Raw genomic sequence first — 24,446 nt, 5'->3', positions numbered from 1 at the left:
AAATTTAAAAGGTGTTAACTTTTTTTCTGTATTACTGCACATATTTTGGCTTTGTTACGGTAGGGCACACCATGGAAGACTCAAAAGCACACTGCATCTTTAAAACACTGTCTACTTGATATTAATGTGACATTCACAGCATGATTTATACTTCAGCATTATACTGATTATGGTAGAATTTAGACAAATTTTTAATAAGGACTTAAAATCCTTGAGAAGAACAGTCATCCAATCTTGAGTTTATTAGTGTCAGAAAAAGCTTCACAAGCTAGTGACTCTAAATTGGATTAAGTATGGAAATAAATTGGGGGGATGATGGATTCTAAATCCCCACAACACAGAGTTGGATTAGGCAGGTTTGAAAATGTTTGGATGAATCTATATTAATAAAGTTAATATAATTGATCAAAATTTGCAAAAAGATGTTTATGTGTTTTGAATTAAAAACTTGCTAGTATGAGGGAAACAGAAAAACAATCCATGAATAATATACAGTGGGGAAAAATAAGTTTTGAACGTGTCAACGTTTTTCTCATTAAATATAATTCTAATACGGCTATTGACATGACATTTTTTCTGAATGTTCCAGTGAGCATCGTTGGGATCATAATCCGGAAGTGGAAGGAACATAATTTCACCACAAACCGGCCACAACCAGGTGATCCTTGCAAGATTTCTGACAGAGGAGTCAAAAGAATAATCAGAAGAGCTGTCAAAGAGCCAAGGGCCACACGCGGAGAGCTTCAGAAAGACCTGGAATTGTTGTTTCAAAGAAAACAATAAGTAATGCACTCAATGCAAGCTCACAGTGCAAGGCTCCACGGCTGAAGAAAAAGCATGTTGAAGCTCGTTTAATGTTTGCTGCACAACATTTGGACAAATCAATGAAATACGGAGTGAATAGAGTCTGGTCAGATGAGACAAAAATTGAACTCTTTGGATGTCATTGCACACAACATGTTTGGAGGAGAAATGGCAATGTACATCACCTCAAAAACACCACACCAACAGTGAAGTTTGGAGGTGGGAACATCATGGTGTGGGGCTGGAGAAATGTACCAGAACATTCTTGATAAGAATCTGCTGCCATCTACCAGCATGCTGAAGATGAAATGACGGTGGACATTTCAGCAAGACAATGATCCCAAACACACAGCCAAGGAAACTCTCAATTGGTTTCAGAGAAAGAACATAAAGCTGCTGGAATGGCCTAGTCAATCACCCGAGTTGAATCCAATTGAAAATCTATGGAAACTACAGAAGATCAGAGTTCATGGAAGAGACTCCCAGGAACCTTCAAGATTTGAAGACAGTTTGTGTGGAAGAATAGGCCAAAATCACACCTGAGTGAATGCATGCGACTTGTTTCTCCATACAGGAGGCGTCTTGAAGCCGTCATTACCAACAAAGGCTCTTCTACTAAATCTTCTAATATATAAAATTCTTTTCACGTTTGAAACAGAAATTACGTATGACCACAGAGGAACAGGAAAAACATTCTTAATAAACCTGATTCTTGCCGAGAGAGCGAATGGTGACATAGCTCTGGCTATAGCGTCATCGGGAATCGCATCTACATTATTAGATGGAGGCCGTACAGCACATTCGGCATTGCAGTTACCATTAAACCTCGCACACAATGAATATCCAATTTGCAACATACGCAAGGGCTCTGGAAAGGCAAAAGTCTTGCAACATTCAAAGATAATAGTTTGGAATGAGTGCACCATGGCACATAAAAGAGCTTATGAACTCTTCAACCGAACAATGCAAGATCTCAGAGATCCTAGCAAAATAATGGGAGGTACTGTCGTTTTACTTGCAGGAGATTTTCGTCAAACATTACCAGTTATTCCACGAGGGACACCAGCAGATAAACTCAACGCGTGTTTAAAATCCATGCTTCTCCCACAGTCAGTTATATGTCGCGTGTTCTCAAGTAGGTACACCAAAAAATGTATACATTTATGCACGTAGCACTGCAGTAGTACTCAATGTATCTTTTCTTCTTAAATGTTAATATTTTACTGTTTAATAATTTATATGCTTCTTGTATTTTGTTCAAATTCTTTTATCAAAATATTTTACTGTTTAATAATTTATATTTATATACAATGTGCTTCTTATATATTACTTCATATTCTCATATGATAATGATGTTAATGTTGTTTATATTGATTTCTATTTTATAAATACTACATTTTATTTATTTCCCTTGCACTCAGTGAGCGAAGCCACTGGGTAATCAGCTTGTATTAAATAAATTTAAGTAAGCGTGTTCAATACTTATTCCCTGTGTCATTCCACATTATTACAAATAACTTAATTTGTGGACTTATTTTTTTGATTTCTTTGTATGTGTGGATTACCAATATCTGGTGAAAATTTCATGTCAATAGCCCCATTAAAAATATATTTACTGAGAAAAATGTTGATGCGTTCAATACTTATTTTCTCCGCTGTATATCATAATGGATATATACTTTACTGTGTGTTTAGTTTTTAAGTTTCTATCAGATACTTTTATGTGTAATTCTTACTATGCTTTTTTGCATTTCTTTTTTATAAAGAGCCCTCCCCAAGTCTCCTTCTCCAGATGTTTACGGCTGTCCCCTAATATCACACACAATAATATATTAGAGCAGGAGTGCAAAGGTAAGTCGCTACCCCCAAAGCTCTAAGGCACTATATTCAACGTCTGGCCCAGTCACAACTCTTCAGAGGGAGTCTACATATTCTCCTTGTGACAGCAAGGTCTTTATATGGACACTCCAGTATTCTCCCAGATCCCAAAGGTGTACATGGTATTTTAATTGTTGACTCTAAATTAGCTCAATATGAATATGCTGAATGTGTGCCACCCCTGGGCTTGATTCTTAAATTATGCTCAATGCTGCCATGATAGGCTCCAATCCTAAACTGGAACAGGCGTGCTTAGAAACTGGATCATCAGGAGCTCACATAACACATTGAAATATCCATCCATCCATCCATTTTCCAACCTGCTGAATCCGAACACGGGGTCGCTTCCAGAAAAAAAAAAAAAACTGAAAAGAGAAACAGATCACTGGTTCTCTAGGGTTACTACTACAGCAACTGAAGGGGATGTCTACAGCAATGCATAAAATGATTAAACAAATAAATGTTATAAGAAAGTTCACTGTTCATGAATTTAGTTTTGTTAAGTTTAACTTGATTGTATGGAATGTTACATGCTTTAAAAAATTCAATAAAAGTTAAAAAAAAATGTAAATACTGTACACCTTTTCCTACCACCTCATAATGAAATACCCATTGTCACACATGTGCACATGGGAGGTAGCTAAAGGGCCTGAATGAAAGTAATTCCATGCCAGACCAGGGGGTTGGTGAAGTGCACTAACTCTTTCTCTCACTTCACTGCAGACCAGTTACGGGAAATTCTGCCTGGCCCTGATGATGTGACTTCCGGTTCCGGGGCCCAATAACATCACTTCCGGTTCCAGTCCTACTGATGACATCACTTCCGGGCTTGGACCCAATGGTGTCACTTCCGGTTCTGTCCCTACTGATGATGTCACTTCCACCACCCGCCATCCAAGTGACAACACCTCCGGTTCCGGCCCCAGTGGTGATGTCACTTCCTCTGGTCTCCTTTAAAGCCGCTATCTTTGTGCCAGCAAATCAGTTCTGTTTTGGACTCAAACCTGTACACAACTGTACACCATTGAAACTTATTTTGCAGCCAGGAAACAATATACAGGTGGCTTTCCCAAACCTATTTATAGCTCTTGTCAGTTCTTGTGACACCATATTCATTTTAATAAACATTTTTGTGTGGTTTTTGCCTCCTCAATTTAGCACATGACTTTTGAAATGTTTAAACATAGTTCTTTTTTAGTTTACATTCATTTTGTGATCAGATCATTCAATATGACAATTAAAATTTGTCAGATTTAAAACTTGGGAGTGGTTTTTGAAGCCAGCAATCTAAACAATAAGGACCTTAAAGCATTGATTCCTAACAGATCTCCTCAACAGCAAAACAAGTAAGGTGCAACCACAAGCATCAATAACCAAAGGCTTGAACACCAGACAACGTGACAAAGACAATGGAGAAGTATTGATTAGCCTCAGAGTTGCAAACTTTTCTATGCCTCAGCAGGAAGTCGAAGTACTGTTCTGTAACTTACTCTGGCTAAGCTCAGCTGGACGTTCCTCATCACTGTTGAAGAGATTTTCAGGAAGAGGAACAAATAGACTGAAGGAAGTCCAAATGTTCTCCAACCATTTAGCAATGAGGCATGTCCAGTGTGGCAGAGGCCAACAGTGTTATTGAGTGTACATCTGGATTAAATCTTCATGGCTGATAATTTCCCCCAGAAATTTTGAAGGCATCCGACAAAAGTGGTTGAATGCGAATGTAGCTAATACAGCTCAACAACACAGCAAGGAATGGTGATACACTCTCTTTCTTTTGAAAAATTAAAACAGTGGTCCCCAGTTTTGAGAATTTACCCTTGGAAATTCTATACCGTGACACTACGGGACCTCAGACTTGAGATGAGCCATGTCAGTTCTGTTTAGGCACTAAGTAGTTATCCAGCACTTTTCAGCATATGAACATATAAGTGGTTGTGGGAGTGCATTATTATCATCGATATCGGCAGGCTCAGAATAGGAACGTGCTTACTTTGTTCTCTGAACTCTCATAACTATGGCATGCCAGTGTCCGTAATGAAAATTATCTAACCACCTTTATGTGAACAATGGGAACTGCATTTGCATTTTTCAGACCAAGTTGTAATCGGTCACTGAGCTGGATGAGGCTTGGCCTAACATTTCCATTAACAAATTTGATGCATTGCTTCCATCATCTGATAATGAAAAATTAAGATGGTGAAAAAGCAGTTGTTTTTGTGCTCCAGTTAAGTTTCTGTTAATGAAGAGAGAGCAGAGATTTTAGAAGAAATATCACACTAAACTAACCTGAGATAAATTCCAATGTAATGTATTTGCTTTTAATTGATACTTTTTCTATTTTTACAAATATTGTATCTACTATACGTAATATATTATGTGAATTTTGTTTCATTATAAGAATTGAATGCAGCATGCACAGTTTCTTTATAGATATGTGTATAACTAGATTGTGGAATTGTGTGTTTTGCAGCAGGTGCAAAGATTATGTTGAATGAATGACCAGGATGAATTGCTTTAATAAAACAATGAGGCAACATTTTTAAATGATTGAAGAAGTGTTTTGTTCTCTACTGAGCCTGTTTCTACCATTACCCGCAGAAGGAAAAGCAGACTTGAATCATACAGAAACAAAATAATTCTGAATACAATTTAAAATTATCAATAGACATTGATTATTACTTACGAAACTGCTGCACATTATTCCTGTTCTGTGACCGGGGGCAGGCTGTGATGGTAATGACTGGACAGGGATTTCCATTTAGTGTGTTACACAAGGTTTGGTGCCTGAAGAATACCATCTCAGGATCCAGCGACTGTTTTAAAAGCTGAAGTTGCGTCTAGAGAAAAAAAAAACAACTTTGTAATTTTTTCTAATGCAACAAGCAAGTGTTCAGCGTCTGTGGTGTGTTATTTGCTCAACCTAAATGTATTAAACAACTGAAAAAAATAAAATCTTGTAACTTCATACATGTTAGAAAAGAAAACCATTTTTATATATAATACGCTACCATGGCTGTTCGTTTGTCCGTCCAGGATTTTAAATCACCTGTAGCTCGCAAACTGTTTGACCTATTGACCTGAAATTTGGTACACATATACTACGTGATGTCTACTATCCGCTTTCAGGGTAATGATTAACCTCTAAGGTTATTCCTCTTTTTATTTTTATTTTATTTTATTGTAGAATCGACTCGGCAACAGCCAGCAGGGCAGCCGTGTGGTGCAGGCATACGGGCGATGTTCTCATTCCCTACCACCTTCACCATCACATCCCCTACCTCTTCATATTTTAAATCATTCTTGAGTCAGATTAAAAACTTAAGTGCTAGCTTAAGTGAAAAATGAAAGAAATTAAAGAAAATGTACTAAGTACTTGCAACACAAACACTGACTTAATCAGTTTTAACACGAAAAGATGCCGACGAAAGAAGAGACGAAGCAGGCCGCTAGGGTGGAAAAAAGATGAGCTGCTCAGGAAGCAACAAGCACATCAACCTCTGAGCAAATGAATGCTAAACATACAGAGAAAGAGGATGAAAACTAGAAATGCTCAAGTCAAGTGTATTCACTGCACGTTATCGCACAGTGCACCGCTACTGGTTTTTAATAGTAAATAAACATCAGTCCGGGTATATCCTGGCCTTAAAGCATTACCATTACCTTATGATTATTGGAATGATTTGGAAGCTGGAGTAATTGAGGTTTAATGATTTGGCAAACCAGAATGTGCCTTGTTTTTATCTCCCTGCAGTCAGTTCTTATGGTGTACTGTCTGTGTTTGTGAAGGGGTGTAACATCTGCCTCTCAGCAACAGATGGCAGACAAGTTTGTGGCCATAGATACTAAAAGCAAAACAAATTACAGATGGCTAACTCTGTAATGCAAGGGTCTGCCTTTCATTAAATAATATTAGCTAATGAACAGTTTTTAAATATACTGTTTCAATAGCAAGCACCATCCTAAAACAATTTCCATATCTTTATGTTATCTTTTTTGCAACTGGTGCAGTGACTTACCCAAGGTCATGTAGCAAACTAGAAATATATATTGTGGGATACAGCCCAGACACAGACAGGTAGACATCGTTTTATCACCCAAAACACGTTTATTTACAATATGTACAGCACAGTGAACACACACAATCCAGTGCCACAGCACCAATCACCCCAAAGTCCAGGCCCTCAACAATGCCTTTTCCTCTCCTGACCGCCTCCACTCCTCTCCTCCAAGATTCCGTCTTTCTCCACTCCCGACTCCAGCCATTGAATGGAGGGAGGCGGCCCCTTTTATCCCCACACGGACATGCTCCAGGTGCCTCCTGATGAGCTTCTGCTGGCCCTTCCTGGTGGGGCGGAAGTACTGGCTGCGCATCTGGAAGCACTCCGGGTGTCCCTGGTCTTTGTCCCCACAGCACTTCCGGGTGTGGCAGAAGTACTGAGGGCCAGGGCTCTCCAGGCAGTGACCACGGGCCCCTAAAGGGTTGAGCTTCCAAGCACTGTTCCCGTGGTCCCCATACCATCCAGGTCCTCTCGTGGTCTGGAGGAGATGTAGTCCCTCTTTCGGTCCTTCCGGGCATCCTGGCTGGGTACCGCCCCCAGCCACTTGCCACAATATATACATATATATCTTATATATAAACGTCTATGTGTGGAAGTGTGTGTGTCTTTCTGTCTGGCCCAGAAGTAGGAGGCTACAGCATGAATCTCAAAGAAAGCGAAACCGCTGAGAAAACAGAAACTCACTTAGCCGCTAATACACAAGCGACGTGAGCACATCGATAAAATGACACCTCTGAGTAGAGAGAAATTCGCTTAGCTGGTGATGGACAATGGAGGCAAAACAAAACCACCAAAAAAAGAGAACCTCACTTAGTCGCTAATGCACAACCGATGCAATTGACTGATTAAAGTGCCAGAATCCGTGGTTTCTAGAAGCTCAGCCTTTTTACAGCACGGGCTTGCACAGCTTATATATATATAACTGAGTGAGTATATATATATATATATATATATATATATATATATATATATATATATATATATATATATATATATATACAGTATAATTACTGAGAAAATGATTGTGCCTGCTTATCCTTAGATTTTTCTAATAATAATAATAACGAATAATGTGGCAGCAGCGCAATGCATAAAATTATGCAGGTACAGGCCAGAAGCTTCACCAGAATCAGGAAATATTTGATCTCAAGGATTTCAGCTGTGGCGTGATTATTGGTGCCAGATAGGTTGGTTTGAATATTTCTGTAACTGGGATTTTCACGGGCAATAGCCTCCAAGAATGGTGCAAGAAACAAAAACCATCCCAAGAGAAACAGTTTCACCAATGGAAACGCCATGCTGATGAAAGACATCAGCAGAGAATGACCAGACTGGTTCAGACTTACAGAAAATATGTATCGTAATTCAGATAACCACCCTGTTTTGTTACATTTTTAAGAATGCACAACACATTGAACCATGAGACTATAGCAGTAGAAGACCACGTCAGGTTCACTCTTATCATACAAGAACAGAAAGCTGAACAGTAAACACAGGTTCACCAAAACTGAACAGCTGAATGCTTGAAAAACACAGCCTGATCTGATTAATCTCAATTTCTACTGAGGCACACAAACAAGAGGAGCAGAATTTGGTTCTAACATTTTGGCACACTTTTGGAATGTTGTCTTGGTACACTTTGAGCCTGTTATTATTAATCAGTCATCGATTGAATACCATGGTCTATTTCAGTAATTTTGCTGACCATTAGCATCTCTTTATGGCCAAAATTTACCCATCTCTTGATTGCTACTTCCAACATGATAATCCACCATGTCAAAGAGCAAAAGCTATATCAAACTGGTTACAGTTGCCTTCTCAGTAATAGAATCCAAATCAAAGAGGTCACTTTTGGTATATGGTAGAAAGGGAGATTCACAGCAGACAAAAATGTGCAGCTGGCAAAACTGCTGAAATTGTGTTTTGCAATCACATCAACATGGAGCAGTATCTCAAAGAAATGCTTCCAACATCTTGTGGAATCCATGCCATGAACAACTGAGGCTGTTTTTGAGAGCAAAACGAGGCCCTACCAAGTATTAATTTAGTGTTCCTAATTATTTGCCCAGTGGAGTGTATATATATTTTTAAGCAGCTTTAATTATTAAATCCCAATATAATAAAACATTAACTTTTCTCTGTAAATTTATAGCATCTGACCCCAAATGTCATATTTGTTTGTAAGCTATTCCATCTACCGAGAGAACATATTTTTAGAACATTTCATAGATATTTTACCTTAAAAACAAATCAATTCTTTAAATAAAACAAGAAACATATGCTGATGCCTGGAGAAAAAATGTAGCAGCTTTTAAAATAAGATCTCATAAATAATTAAAAATCAACTGGGCAAAGTTATAAAGAAAAGTTGACTTATTTTTCTTTCTTAGGGCTTTCTAAAGATGATTCTGTAGGGATTTCATCTGTACTGTGTATGGAAATAACCATTCAGTTCCAAAGAAAAACCAGTGTTTCGTTTTTAAAATCATACCTAACTATGCAAATAGAAAAGAAATTACCTGCAAAGCAGTATAGGTATAGGGATAGTGATAGGCCAAATAGCAGACGTCATCGTTATGTGGAAAGATCACAGTGAAGCTTAGGGAATAGAAAGACAGCCCCTTCTGTCCACCTTTTGATGAGGAAGGTTGTGAAAAATGGTTTCTGTAACAACATGAAAAGGAGGCTTTACTTAGCATGGACTAAATGAATACATTACCTTCCCGCTCAGTCTTTACTCAGAAGACAGTTATGATACTTTTAAAGTAGACCTGTAAGCAGATGCATAATAGACATAACAGAAATATATGCATTCTTTTTCTTCTTTTGCAAAAAAGTGGAAATGATTTTTTTTCAGATTGATTTATTCATACTGATATTTACAGTAATGTATAATATTTCCACTCTTGAAAGTCCACAGTTGTGTTATCTATGACTTTCTTGGTAGATTTGTATTGAAATACTGGTGAAAGCACTGGGGTAGCAACTTTTTTTACCCAACAGAAATTTTAATTTGTTCAGATAAGAAAAATGAAAACCTTAAAATATTGCATGTTGAGGGCTGTCTAGTAATTCTAATTATCTGCAAGAAAGATCTTATAATTAATAGTATAATAGGTTATAAAATTATAAATCAGTGCTAATGGTATAACTTGATAAAATGATGTAACTGGGAACAACGCATTCTAATCCAGTATGAACATTATACCATACTTCATAATCGTAAACTAATAATATTAAACAACTATAATGAATTTATAAGTAAAAGAAATATTCATATAACCATGGCTAATAGGGAACCTACTGAGGAGTCGGCATTTTTTGTGACTCAGTCAGTCATTATTTTATACAGCACACTTAATAGGAGTGTTATTACATATTTTAGAGAGAGGCAAGGTTTTAAGATACAGCGCACTTCATATACAGCGACAAACCAATTATTTTCCCCTAAACTGAAACAGCTGTATTTTTAAGAAAAACTTTTTTGGTTGTATTTGATATTCTTCTTCTTCTGGCTGCTCCCATTAGGGGTTGCACAGCGGATCATCTGTTTCCATATCTTCCTGTCCTCTACATCTTCCTCTGTCACACCCATCACCTGCATGTCTTCTCTTACCACATCCATAAACCTCTTCTTAGGCCTTCCTCTGTTCCTCTTGACTGTCAGCTCTATCCTTAGCATCCTTTACCCAATATACCCCACGTCACTTCTCTGCACATGTCCAAACCAATGCAATCTCACCTCTCTGGTATTTGATAAATTTTATTTTTGGGATTACAATTCTGATAAACTATTAGGTGTCACTTAGTTTTTTGACAGTTTATAGCTTTTCTCCATTAACTATATGCAAAAAAAGTAATCGTGGAAATTGAAATGTGTTAAAATAACAGTAGACAAGTTATAGATGATTAATTTACATTAAATTTTATCAAACCCCTAGATTTTAGAATGAACTAAAGCCCTTGTCCACCTGCACATTGTGACTAAGTTCTCTGGGGTGTGATACAAACAAACTATTGATTTTTATAGCACAGGCTGAGTCACTCTTGCTGAGGATATGGTCAAAGATTTTGTGTGAGTTACGGTAATTCGTAGCTTTTGCTCTTCTTCGAAAACATTTTTACAAGCCCATAGTATAAATCAGTTCTGATTATCTTATATATAAATGTCTACGCATAGAAGTGTGTGTGTCTGTCTGTCCTGCATAGAAGTGCAAGGCTACAGCATGAAGCTCAAAGAGCCGGCAAGGTGGTCCCAAGTTAACGAGTCGGAGACAAACTCGCTTAGTTGCTAATACACAAGCGAGGTAAGCACATCGGCAAAACAAAACCTCAGAGGAGAGAGAAACTCACTTAGCTGCTGATAGACGAATGAGGGCGAGCATGTCAACAAAACAAAACCACTGACTATGCATTTCAGTTTTTCTTCTGACGATTTCAACAGTTTCTAGGAGCCCAGGCTTTTTACAGCACAGGCTTACACAGCTAGTTTTTAATAAACTTAACAGAATTGCTGAACTCTACCACTTGCTCTGTCTTTTGTAATAAGGATTTGTCTAGCAATCTTCCCATCTACAGTCAGCTTCTACTGCAGATGCTTTCCACATTCCATGACTTAAATTACTGGAGTGCTGACAGTTTTTCAGATTTGTCTATGATCTCCACACACAGTGAAACACTGTGACATGTTTTGAGTGATTATTGTCTAGTTGTTGAAAACACAGACAGGAGTTCACACAACAGCAGTGATCAACAATGTCGATAACAGTGGCAGGAGAGGATTTTCACAGTAAAATGGGAATACAAATGTGGTGATATACAAGCCAGGGAAGGGAAGCAGAAATATAAGCCTAGGGGCCAGCTTTTTAATAGGGTTGCTGGCTGCGGCAAATGATGTAAAAATCTAAAAACAAATGTTATAAATCTCTTTTTTTTAGATTTAAAACAGCATATTTTCAGTATTACTATTATGAGAAATCAATGAAGAACAGGAACATGACATGTACACTGATGAAATAATTATAAATTTAAAAACACAGTGTCCACTGTCATAGTAAAAGCCATTTCTAGTGGTAACACCTCTAAATGGACTTGAATTCAATGAAACCTAGCTCTAGAAAAGACATGAAAGTAGAATTTTGTGCATGTGGGTTGGAATGCAATATCACAGTGGGTATTTTTTTCCTTAAATTGGGAAATTAGAGATCTAATTAACTATCATAATGTGGCAGTTGGACATGATCGTGTGATGTCCCTAATGCCCTTTTTGCTATCCTTAGCATTTTATTTACTCTTTAGTGTTTGGTGATATTTAGTAGCTAGTTTATGCAAGCATGCACTCACAATGATAAGGCTGAATCAATGTGAAAGATAGGCCCTTTCAATTTCTTTAATAAGAGCTCTTTTTGTCAGCCCAGCACAAGGGACCTCTAATGTTCATCACCAAGAGCTGATTTGTTTTTATCTTCCCTTTCACAGCAACAGGTAAAGTGAATCACTGACAATTTTATGTACCTCCTAATCTTATTTTTATTTTTATGCCAGCCGAGTCACCATAGTATAACACTGAATTTTCTGTTAATCTCCATTTTATTTCGACTAAATATGCAGTATACTGTATCATCATGTTTGGCAATATTCTGTCTGTATGAAGGATTTATCACAAATTACTTGGCCAGACTAATTCTCAATACGGTAAGAAAGATGTTTTTGCAAGTTGGTCAGGCTGAGTGAACTGGGTAAATAAATACAGGCAGGCCACAGGCTACCATAAATTGCAATGTCTGTTGACTGTGTGTTGGGTACCATTTTGAACTTCTACCAACAGAGCTGAGCAGTACGGCACTGGTGCATGGCTTTATATACCAAAGGAAATCAGTTCATTGACAAGTCTGGATAAATAACCTTAAATATTCACATATAAAGAGAATGTCTGAGAGCATACTGTTACAAATAAATGTAGCAGGTAAAGATTGCTCATAGTTATATTTTACCCATTTTTTTGGATGGAAGATATAGTGTTACCTAGAGTGTAAAGATTGCTCATAGTTATATTTTACCCATTTTTTTGGATGGAAGATATAGTGTTACCTAGAGTCATATTTCAATGTATTCCTAATCCTCTAATGAAACTGTTTGGAGTAACAATTAATGGGATTGGATTATGTAGTTATAAACTAAAAGTGATTTCCTATTAAACGCTGTTAGCGAATGAACTGATTTTTCTTAACTGAATGAATTTGAGTGCACCTCCATAACTGAAGAAGAAAACAATGTCTTATATTATCTAAAACCAGAAGAATCCAATTTTCTTTGAGTGCTGAGTTTTTTCACAATTCAGCAAAACCTTATAAATGTGAATGTCAACTAAGTTTGCTGATAAGTTTCTGTTGTACCTCTGGTGATTTAATCTATATGAGGAACTACAGTATTTTATAATGGAAATTTTGTTTTTCAAATTGCCCTCTCACTTGTGTAAATGATGGAATTTGTATGATTTTAAAATATTTTAAGTCTTTGAAATGCAGCAATGATTGTATTTTTGATTGGACTGTGTTTTATAAAATTTCTTGTGACTTATACTGTATATCACTTCAAGTTCCTATTCCTTGTTTATAACCTTTATTGAAATGTATACATTTTGAAACTTAACCACAAAAGGGGGTGCCTATTGCTGTCTTAGAGTCAGCGTAACAATAATCCAGATCATTTTAGTCTTTGGTAGCTCTTCAGAAACACACAAGCCTTTTCAAAATCTTTAGCAGCGAGTAAAGAAACTGCCCTTAATGCCTTGGTGAAATTGTTTGCGTGGTTTAAAATTCTAAAATGAGAAAACATCTCTTCAAAAATCAGAGAACACCAGGATATAATATATTTAACTATTCAAAATGTTGCTTTCGTTGAAAAAAAATATAAACGTGGATTGTACAATTCCTGTAGTTTTTGCTGTGGTTTATACATGTTTAAACCACTTGATATAGGCAAACTGTTTTTTATATAACAGTGATATTATGCAATGAGTTCTTTATATTCTACTTCAGTTCTTTTTGTTATTGAAAATGTATGCACTCTAATCCTATGAGTGACACAGAGGTGAAATATGTACCAACTAATATAAAGTACACTATTATAAATGTCCAAGATTTTTTCAGTCTGATAGAAATGTTTTTTATTCCTTTGGTGCTAAAACAGTTCCTCCTATGATTCCTAAAAAGTATTTTTTATAGTTGTGTACAAGATTCAGTAGACTTAAAATCTGCAAATGGTACATATCTGCATATAGCTTATTGTGCATTCCTTCTTGATTATGATTTTGACATAATAGATACCATTACTGTTGATCTGAAAAAGTATTTTCATTCAACATGATCCAATGACACCTTTTGTCAGACTTTAGCACTTCCATCTATCATATGCTAAGCACATACTGTAAGAAAAGTAAAAAATATAAAAGACAAAGAAATGAAAGATCAGAGTCACTCACTTGTAATAACAGACTTCGTTTCCTTCACGGACCCAGTGAGGCCGACCTTGCAAAGCTTCTTGTACAGAATAGAGCACAGGCTGCATACCTAACATAATAAGACAGCAATTCGACCAAATATTAATATCTTCAGAGGACTACAAGCTTAACATCTTCACCATTCTGCATCCGTTCCATGACATTGACAATACATTACTGAAGCTTAATTGTTAACACAGGTGATTTTAAGCTTAAAACTAACTGATACCTTAATTTGTTGTTAAAAGGTCATAACATGGCATGTAATACTTATGAAAGGTCTGAAAGACCCACTGAAAAACCTTGACAGTTGTCATTATAGCACAATTTGTGATGTGAGGATAAAAGGGCAGTTTATATGGGACATGGGACAATCCTATAAAAGTCAAATTATCCTTACATTTTGGATTGAGGGCTGTGATGGCTGTGTAGTATTTCATGTTGAAATTCAAGGTCAGTATAGTCCAATTTCTCTGGCCTTGCATACATTTTCACTTTTACATAAGCTACCACACTCTTAGTATTCACAATTCAAACTCTTCTCTTAACTGGGGTCTGTGTGTGTGTGCGTCACTGGTGAGAAATCACTCAAGGACCACAAACCCAGAACATTCATGTCAGAGATTCCTTTAGCAAAGCTGGATAAGCATTTACTTCTGACTCAGAAGCCCTGGATTTGCAGCCAACCTTAAAATGGAGAGAGGTTAGACATTCACTGAGGGGAGGACTAAATGTATCCAAGGGACAGCAAGGCTAAGGGAGACATAAGAGTGAGTAAGAGTCTGGCACTGTTTTCCCATTGCAGTAGGAGTCAAAGGGGCTGCTTGCTCAGCTAAAGTAAGGGAAATTTCCCTTCAGCAAATCTGAATAAGCATTCATTTCTGACTCAGAGGTCCTGAGTGTGTTGCCTGCCCCCCTCTGTGAGGATGTGAAATGGGGAGAGGTGAGACCCTAAGCAACTCCTGGCTGGTTATGTGGTTAAATGTCTCCTTTCCTTTGATAGCCTTTCTTTTTTATTGTTTTTTACTTCTTTGTTCTTTATGCATTTAACTTACTTTACCTTTTTATCACAGTTAGAACTTATTTCCAGACTCACTAAATTAAGTGAATACTTTTAAAATCTCAAAACGTTTGTTCAGTTTTTTAGGTACCTTTTTCTGATTTAACCTTGTGAATCACTAGTCAGCCTGATTCCAGGTATACTAATAGATGGTGCTACAAAAATGGCAAGATAATATATACACACTTAATGCATTCATGATAAGACCACGAGTAATACCAGCTGAAGTACTCAAACTTTCTTATCTACTCTATATAAAAAAAATCCTAAGCCTAAAAGTGCAACGATTTTATGTGACATTTTTATGTCACGTTTTTTGTCAAGTTTTAAATCTGGCTTATTTTAAAACCTACACATATATGTTTGGTATCATTCTTTTCAGAATTTATCAAACTTTAATGTGATGTTGTTAGATTCTGTTATTCTGTTTTTAAATTATAAACTAAAATATCAAGAAAGTTGTGGTTTATAAGATGTCAGTTAAAACGAATGGATCGTTTATTTAGTCTCTTATAAATACTCATTGAGCATAGTGGACCTCAGTTTAACGGGAATACTCCAATCGGTAAGAGAGTAAATATTTTATTCTCATTTCATGATTTTTTACTCCGTTAAATAATAATTCATTTTTCTTTTACATATTTATAGAATTTCGTGATTTTGACTCCAATAAGTAATCATTTTTCTTTTGTTCATTTACAGATTTTACTAATTTTCTGGCCGCAACTGGGGGTCGGGCGCTAATGGCGCCAGGGGGACCCCCTAGTAGGAATATAATGAGAGAGTCGTGCTATTTTTTTGGTAGAGTACAGAGGTGGCTGGAGCCATTATTTCCCTTGCTGCTGCCTCCTAGGTTGTTTTCCAAGTGTAAAAATAAAAGCTAACATTGGCAGCTAAACCATCTAGGAATTAACTGATTTAATGATTCCAAATACCTGAACACTTGAAATATGCTATTTACTGTGCCATCTTTAACTTATTCTTAACTTGCCTAATTAAATATAATCTGAGTATGTTAAAAATGATAATTCTTTGCACAGTTTCAAAATATTAGCAAGAATGTACCTCCTTGTATCAAACTGTGTAGCTGTAAACTTCTTATTTTTAATTATTTTGCCATTGTTAATTATGAATGGTGCTATACAAAATGAAAACTGATATTATTGCTCATTTTAGTTGTGTTCTTTCTGATAATACCTTCTATTTAAAGGACTCATGTAAAGATCAGCTATACTAAGTCTGAATTCTTTTCACAACACCTTTTGTTACTATTTTACAAAAGGCACAATAAAAAATAAGTATTTTAGTGTTAGCCAGTCCCAAGCCCGGATAGATGGGGAGGGTTGGTGTCAGGAAAGGCATCAGCCATAAAAATCATGCTGAAAAATCGACAGGAGATGTCTAGTGAAAAAAAATAGTGACCCCCCGTATAAAACTGGGAATAACTATGGAAGAAGAAAAAAAACAAAAGAATTGTTATATAGTACCCTTTGTTTATTGCATTTTAAATACTGCTCACTGAACCAAAATCAAATTAAACAACAAGCTTTTGCATTGCATTATATGGTATCCATCCATCCATTCTCCAACCCGCTGAATCCGAACACAGGGTCACGGGGGTCTGCTGGAGCCAATCCCAGCCAACACAGGGCACAAGGCAGGAAACCAATCCTGGGCAGGGTGCCAACCCACCGCAGGCATTATATGGTATTTAAATTTTAAATTAAATTCTATATTTGAATAAATTTCAGAAATAATAGTGAATGTGAAGAGTGAATTGCATAAACTCAGTTTCTAAGCAGTTTTATATACCATATAAATACAAATGTAAAAATCTATATTGCTTGTTCCATAACTATTGTTTATTTATCAATAACTAGCTGCCTCTGCGGCTCCGCCTGCATAACAGTGAAACAGGACAGACTTTAAAAATCAATAAACAAACTGGTATTGCTAGCTAAGCGGAATCAAGGTCCGCTTCAAAACATGGCCTGAGGTAGAACGATTCGTATGGAGGCTGGCGTGTGAGTGAGGAGGGCCCCATCCGGCTCTCTACTCCTGACGTCACCCTCGGCCCGCAGCCTCTGTCTCAAATTACTGCGAATAAATCGCTCCTAGAAGCAAACTATGATACTTAGCGAGATGAGAGTAGTTGCAAAATGAACCGGAATGTTCAAGCAAATTATAGAAAAACCTGATCTAAATCCGTTAAGTAGTTCTCTAGTGAAAAGTGGACAGACAGACAGACATTGGATTTTATATATAGAGAGATATTCATTTATATTCAATATACTGATGCTTAAAAACACGACTAAGTACTAAAATTTAATTAAAGATTGCTTTGAGAATTAATTAAAGAATATATTTTATTTCCTTCAGAATTTCTTTCAGATTCACATATTACAGACCATTAAAGCAAAGAGTGCACCAGTCGTATGCCATCGCAGACACACTCCCATTCGCCTACTTGCCAAGAGTTAGCAAACAATAAGTGGAAATAAAAAAATAGAAAAAATTTATATGAAGTAGCATAGCTGAAAGAAGAACAACAGTTCCGCATGTTCATCTGGTTAGGTCAAAAGTTGCTAACGGACTGCCGGAGTTGCTCATCATGATTATGAAATGTATTTTAATTTTAAGTAAAGCATACATTTTCCCATTGGATTGTATTTGGATAGCAGTGAAACATGGTACTATCTGTGTAAAGTTAATATAAAAGATTGCTTATTTCACATGGTGCTATTTCATACACATTTTTTAAGAACTAGAGATTACTGAGCTCCCAAAACCATCTGATAAAAAGACAGAAGATTTTGTTGCAATAGAGTTTAAGTATAGGACTTCCCCAAAACAAAGGAATTTATCGCTGGTACATTTTTGACAGTTTCAAGTCAGAACTGTGCAGTGTGAAAGTCTGAGTTGAGTTTCATACAGCCTGAGGAACGCTGTATTTTATTTAATAATGACTTCCATTTATAGTCTAAAATCTAACTTGAAAGGTTGTTTCTTTAACACTGTGTCCAGTTCTCTAATTGTCCATCATTACCGTGCCCTGGTATAGTTTTGAGATACATCCATTGATTGCAGTACAGCTACAGAGTAAAGTATACATTGTAGACAGAGGTGTAATATTAGGAAGTTAATCAGTTTTATTTTTGCAATATTTCAGATTTTAATAAAATATAAAGAAATACTTTGAGGAAAGTTTGGATATTAGGCAAATGGTTTTTAAGGATTCAATTACATATCAATGTGCAAGTCTCTGAAGGTCTCAAAACAAATGGATTATTTTAAATAAGTATTACATCATTGATGGAGGAAATAAATAATATTTTTATGGGAATATTTGTCAGTATCATTGATGACAGTGACAGTAAGCGCACAGATCAGAGCACATAGGGAAGAACAGGGATGGTCCAAAATTTATTTTCCATAGTAATATAAGTTCATGACTGTCTGACTCCTTACATTATCTCAAACTACATACTAGTGTAATCCAATAGAATATCTGAATATTAGATGACACCAACCTTCCCACTGTTATATGTTTCTAAAGATTTTCTTTAAATGAGTAGCCTCTTGGCCATTCTATACTGAATAAATTAAGCTATGACTGCATCCAGTTTTTTTTTTTTTAATAGGACTCGTTAATATGAATGGTAAGGTGCTAAAACATTAGATTGAATATTTCATTTAAAAATATTAATTCTCCTGACTAATGTTATATGAAAATGTGACCAGTTAGTGAGACATTAATTAAGGTTATTAAAGCCGAGGTTAAATCTTTAAGCCATTGTGTGACTGAAATTCATAAATATGGGCATTAATTTGAGACAGTTAAGCAGAAATGATCTAATGTAAGCTTTTGTATGGGGACATTAGCATAAAATAATAACTCTTACTAAGATCACTCATAAATTCAAAGTTGTATATAATTTATCCAACACATTTAATTCATGTGGAAGTAGTACATGCAGGTCAGTAAAGTAAAGAGTTGTGCTATCAAAAAAAAAAAAAACAAACCGATTTCTCTAGTAATTCCGGTGCTGTGAACGGCTTGTGAAAGTAAATGACAAGAGGATCAGTACTGACAACAAATTAAATATCCAATAATGGGAACTCCTGTCAGGTGACACATTCTGAAACAAAGATGTCAAAATTTACATTATTTACATAGGGGCATGAAGCTTCTGAGCTGGAGTAATCCATGCAGATATTTTAGGTACAAAACCAAATTTGTTTAATGTGGCAAATAAGCAACTCCATTCAACTCTGTCAAATCCTTTACCTACAACCACTGTCAGCAGGACTTCAACCACAAGACTCTCAAGAAGGTGAAGTGTGTATTAAGTTCAATATATGTACTGTATATAATAACTGAGAAATCCAGTCTGGTCTTAAAAAATAAAATAAAGAAGTGCCTTCTCTATTCTGTTTGTAAGAGGCTTAGCTAGAATGTGGACATTGGTGTTTAACAAGTATGTTGGTCTGTAATATGGACTGTGGCCAATGAAAAAACACTTGTTCGTTGTTGTTTTTTTTCTTTTGAGGGGCAGAAGCTGAATATTCAAGTCATACCCTGAAATACATGCAGGAGTTGATCAGTGTGGAAATCTTTCATGATGGGGCAATACAAAGAGTCATAAGAAAAGCAATGATCAGGAATGGAAAACGCTTTACCAAGCAACAACTCTTGATTCGTTCCCAAGAGAATCTTTCACTATCTGAGAAAGCAACTATAGAAACCAGCATGATGATAACATTTGATGACACTGTAATGATAGAAGAAATAGAATAAATCAAATACACATAAAAGATTTGCAAACTCTCTTGAACCTTTTCAGTACATTTTAACTAATCCTTATTGAAATAAGATCACCAAAAATGATAGCACATTGACTGCTGGACCATTCACTACTGCAGTGTAAGTTTATGCGTATATGATAAACAATGAACTCTCATCAAAACTCGTAAAAAAATGTAAAGATATGTACTGGGATGGTTTTATTATCAAGAGTAACTCTGTCAAAACTCTGAAAATGTATATAAACAAAATTTAGAATGTAAATTATTTTCACTAGAAACACGACTACAAGTCAGCATTTGAATGAGAGTCCTTGAAGCATGGCAATATGCAGAGTGCAGGATTAGAAGAACACGTGCCGCAAATACAAGGGATTTTCAAAAAGTTTCCACACTTTTTCTTAACTCTATAGATTAAGAATTTCAAAAACAAATTACATCACTTTTCTACATAGCCACCTTCATTTGCAATGCAATTTTCCCAGCGTCGTACCAACTTTTTAATGCCCAATTATTATTCCTCCCACCTTCACCATTTCCAACGAAAATATAAAAGTGCAGGAACTTTTTGAACGACCATCGCATAATACGTTTCTTTGTGCTGTCCACACTTGTTGTACACAACACATTTGGTAGTTTGGTGGCTGTTATAGCTCAGTGGGTGGAAGAAGGTCCATGTAGTTCCTCAAGTCGCTTCACAATCCACATCAGTACAAGAGCCTACAGGTTCCACATAATCAAGTTGATTGTCACTATCTCAATCACTGTCATTATCATCAATATATTTATCTTGAAACAATTCAAAACATCAGCTACTTTATACTTTTTTTTGCAACAGCATAACCATGGATTGGGGCGGCACAGTGGCGCAGTGGTAGCGCTGCTGCCTCGCAGTTAGGAGACCCGGGTTCGCTTCCCGGGTCCACCCTGCGTGGAGTTTGCATGTTCTCCCCGTGTCTGCGTGGGTTTCCTCCGGGTGCTCCGGTTTCCTCCCACAGTCCAAAGACATGCAGGTTACGTGGATTGGCAATCCTAAATTGGCCCTAGTGCGTGCTTGGTGTGTGTTTGTGTGTGTCCTGCGGTGGGTTGGCACCCTGCCCGGGATTGGTTCCCTGCCTTGTGCCCTGTGTTGGCTGGGATTGGCTCCAGCAGACCCCCGTGACCCTGTGTTCGGATTCAGCGGGTTGGAAAATGGATGGTTGGATGGATAACCATGGATTGTCTACTTGTAATACTATTTTAATGTTGACTCCAAAAAAAAAAATGAGATTCTGTGGCTATCCACTAGATGGCAGCACAGTAGTAAGTAACGGAGTCGTAGCAGCAGAGCTCATCATCACGCTGGCTGCATCTGTAGCAACTGTATACTGTACTGAAATACGAGTTATCTTGTACATCTTGTATTCTCCACAAGCACAATGACATAAGGGTTAACCTGTACGTCATTTTCGAAGTGTTAATCTAAAATGTGCAATGAGCCTCCACTGTTCTGGGTTTGAAGAGAACTTGGTTCATTAAGTCTTTGAAAAGATTGTAACAAATTTTCTGGATCCAGCTCTGTAGCACAAAGAAATGTTAAAGGTTTTAAAATAGAGTCAGAATTGTACTCTAAACAATATTAATGATACATTTTATTTATATAGCACATTTCCCATGCTCAAGGTGCTTAAATCTTTACTTTTGTACTGTAGTAATAAGACAGATGCCTTAGTATTTTTATTGCCAAGACAAAATGAAATAACAGAGTTAATTCTGCTGAAGAGTAAGGCCCATTTTGCTTGTTAAACATTTTGCCTTTTTTAAACAGTCAAATTTTAGATGAATTTTTAAAAGACATTAATCGATTGCAACCAGTGCAGAATGCAGCTGCTAGAATCTTAACAAGGAAAAGAAAGTCTCTCCAGTTTTTTGATGGCACTACATTGGTTACCTTTGTCATTTAGAATTGACTTTAAAATCCTGCTTATGGTTTACAAAGCCTTAAATAATCTCGCTCCATCCTATATTTCAGAATGTCACTCACCTTACACTCCAAATCGTAACCTTAGATCTTCAAATGAGTGTCTGCTTACAAATCCAAGAGCTAAACTTAAAAGAAGTGGTGAGGGAGCCTTCTGCTTTTATGCACCTACAATCTGGAATAGCTTACCAATAGAAATTTGCCAGGCTAAAACAGTGGAGATCTTTAAAAAACTGCTAAAAACTCATTATTTTAACATGGCTTTCTCATAGCTTCATTTTAGTTTAATCCTGATATTCTGTACATGCATTTAATTATCATTATCTTTCTTTTTGCCTCCGAAATCTGTACTAACCCCTACTTTCTCTGCTGTTTTTTTTCCGGTTTTCTGTGGTGGTGATCTGCGCCACATTGATGGATTGAAGGCCAGAGGTTCACATGACCATCATCATCAAGTTCTTCTATGTGAAGCCTGAAAACCATGAGGACTGATTGAGATCATTTATGTTAGGTAGAATGCCCAGTGAGAGCTTGGGTGGTCTTGTGGCCTTGGAACCCCTGCAGATTTTCTTTTTTTCCTCCAGCTGTCTGCAGTTGGTTTTTAGTTATTTTCTGTCCTCCTGGCCATCAGATCTTACTTTTATTCTATGTTAATTAGTATTGTATAATTTATTTTTATATTTTTTCTTTCTTCACCCTGTAAAGCACTTTGAGCTACATCATTTTTATTAAAATGTGCTATAGAAATAAGTGTTGTTGTTGAGTATATTCTAAATGTATCTGAATTCCTTCTCTCTAGTGTCTCTGTTTTTTTAAGTCTAGTTTTCTTTCAAGTATCTCTGTATTTCCTTTATTATAATTGTGACAGGAATCATTCTGTAAAATAAAAAAAGCAAGAGTGCAATTTACTTGAGTCTGGAAAATCTATACTAATAAAAGGCAAAGCCCTCACTGACTCACTGACTGACTGACTCACTCATCACTAATTCTCCAACTTCCCGTGTAGGTAGAAGTCTGAAATTTGGCAGGCTCATTCCTTACAGCTTACTTACAAAAGTTAGGCAGGTTTTATTTCGAAATTCTACGTGTAATGGTCATAACTGGAACCTGTTTGACTGACTCACTCATCACTAATTCTCCAACTTCCCGTGTAGGTAGAAGTCTGAAATTTGGCAGGCTCATTCCTTACAGCTTACATACAAAAGTTAGGCAGGTTTTATTTCGAAATTCTACGTGTAATGGTCATAACTGGAACTTGTTTGACTGACTCATTCATCACTAATTCTCCAACTTCCCGTGTAGGTAGAAGGCTGAAATTTGGCAGGCTCATTCCTTACAGCTTACTTACAAAAGTTAGGCAGGTTTCATTTCGAAATTCTACGTGTAATGGTCATAACTGGAACCTGTTTTTTGTCCATATACTCTAATGGAGGAGGCGGAGTCACGTATCGCGTCATCACGTATTACGCCTCCTACGTAATCACGTGAACTGAAAACGAGGAAGAGATTTACAGCACAAGTCAAACGCGGGAACGAAGGTAAATGACGTTAATTGTTGACTGTCTTTTAATACTGTGTACTTGTTGAGTGTCTTTTAATACTGTGTAAGCATACATATTAACACATGTGCAATTAAACGTGTGCATTTACGGGGTGATTTCTCAGGCTTAAAAGCTCGCCTTTTATTAAAAAGGTAAATGCAAACTCTTTTCATTCTGAAGGGCACAAACCACGTTAGATTTCAGCCGTTAAACTCGCAAAAATGTCAGTACACCAGATAAATAAGCGCAACATATTATCAGCTGTATTGTATGCTTACAATACATATAGAAATGTGTTAATCGTTAACTAATATTATGGGATGGTGTTTTTCGACTCGCGCTTTGAGTTAAACGATTGCATGTCTTGGTGGGTTTGCGTAGCTTATTGTCAATATCTTTACAGCTCTTTTTAAGACTTAATTTAAAAAGGTTTTCTTTTCTTCTTAATAAAAATTTAAAAGCAGTACTTTAAAAGCAGCGCTCACTTCACTCCCTTACGGGAATCGAACCTTGGACGTCAGCGCTAGAGGCTAAGCCCCTAAAATTGCGCCACGGCGTGTGGTTCGTTTATTTGACGGCATGTAGATCGGGGTAATTACATTCACGGCATTCGTAGTCTGATTCACAATCTGATTGTATGGGTGGTTACCTACCAGGTAACGCTTATGGTTAGCCAGCAAGTCATCTCGAAGTGATCACTCGAGTGAACGCAGCTTCACAAAAAAACAGATCCTTAAAAAACTGTTATTGGTATATTTTCCCTCAATTTTAAAAGGTTTTCTTTTCTTCTTAATAAAAATTTAAAAGCAGTACTTCGCCGGTGCAAAGCGCGGGGATTTGA

General features: G+C 36.6%; 1 protein-coding gene across 2 annotated transcripts in view; it reads right to left on the bottom strand.

The window, feature by feature from the left end:
- The window catches only part of LOC114668153 (cytosolic carboxypeptidase 4), an 890,538-nt gene that overhangs the window by 426,191 nt on the left and 439,901 nt on the right, over positions 1-24,446 (bottom strand). For both annotated transcript variants that reach the window (XM_051920839.1, XM_051920840.1), the window contains 3 exons: positions 14,224-14,311; positions 9,260-9,404; positions 5,366-5,519 (listed from right to left, as the gene is read on the bottom strand). In XM_051920839.1, coding sequence (XP_051776799.1) covers positions 5,366-5,519; positions 9,260-9,404; positions 14,224-14,311 — 387 coding nt within the window. The remainder of the gene's footprint in view (positions 1-5,365; positions 5,520-9,259; positions 9,405-14,223; positions 14,312-24,446) is intronic.

The sequence above is a fragment of the Erpetoichthys calabaricus genome, chromosome 17, assembly GCF_900747795.2.
Source record: "Erpetoichthys calabaricus chromosome 17, fErpCal1.3, whole genome shotgun sequence".
In the NCBI taxonomy this organism is placed as follows: Eukaryota; Metazoa; Chordata; class Cladistia; order Polypteriformes; family Polypteridae; genus Erpetoichthys; species Erpetoichthys calabaricus.
The sequence above is the reverse complement of the archived record's forward strand: the minus strand, read 5'-3'. Positions and strand labels throughout refer to the sequence as shown.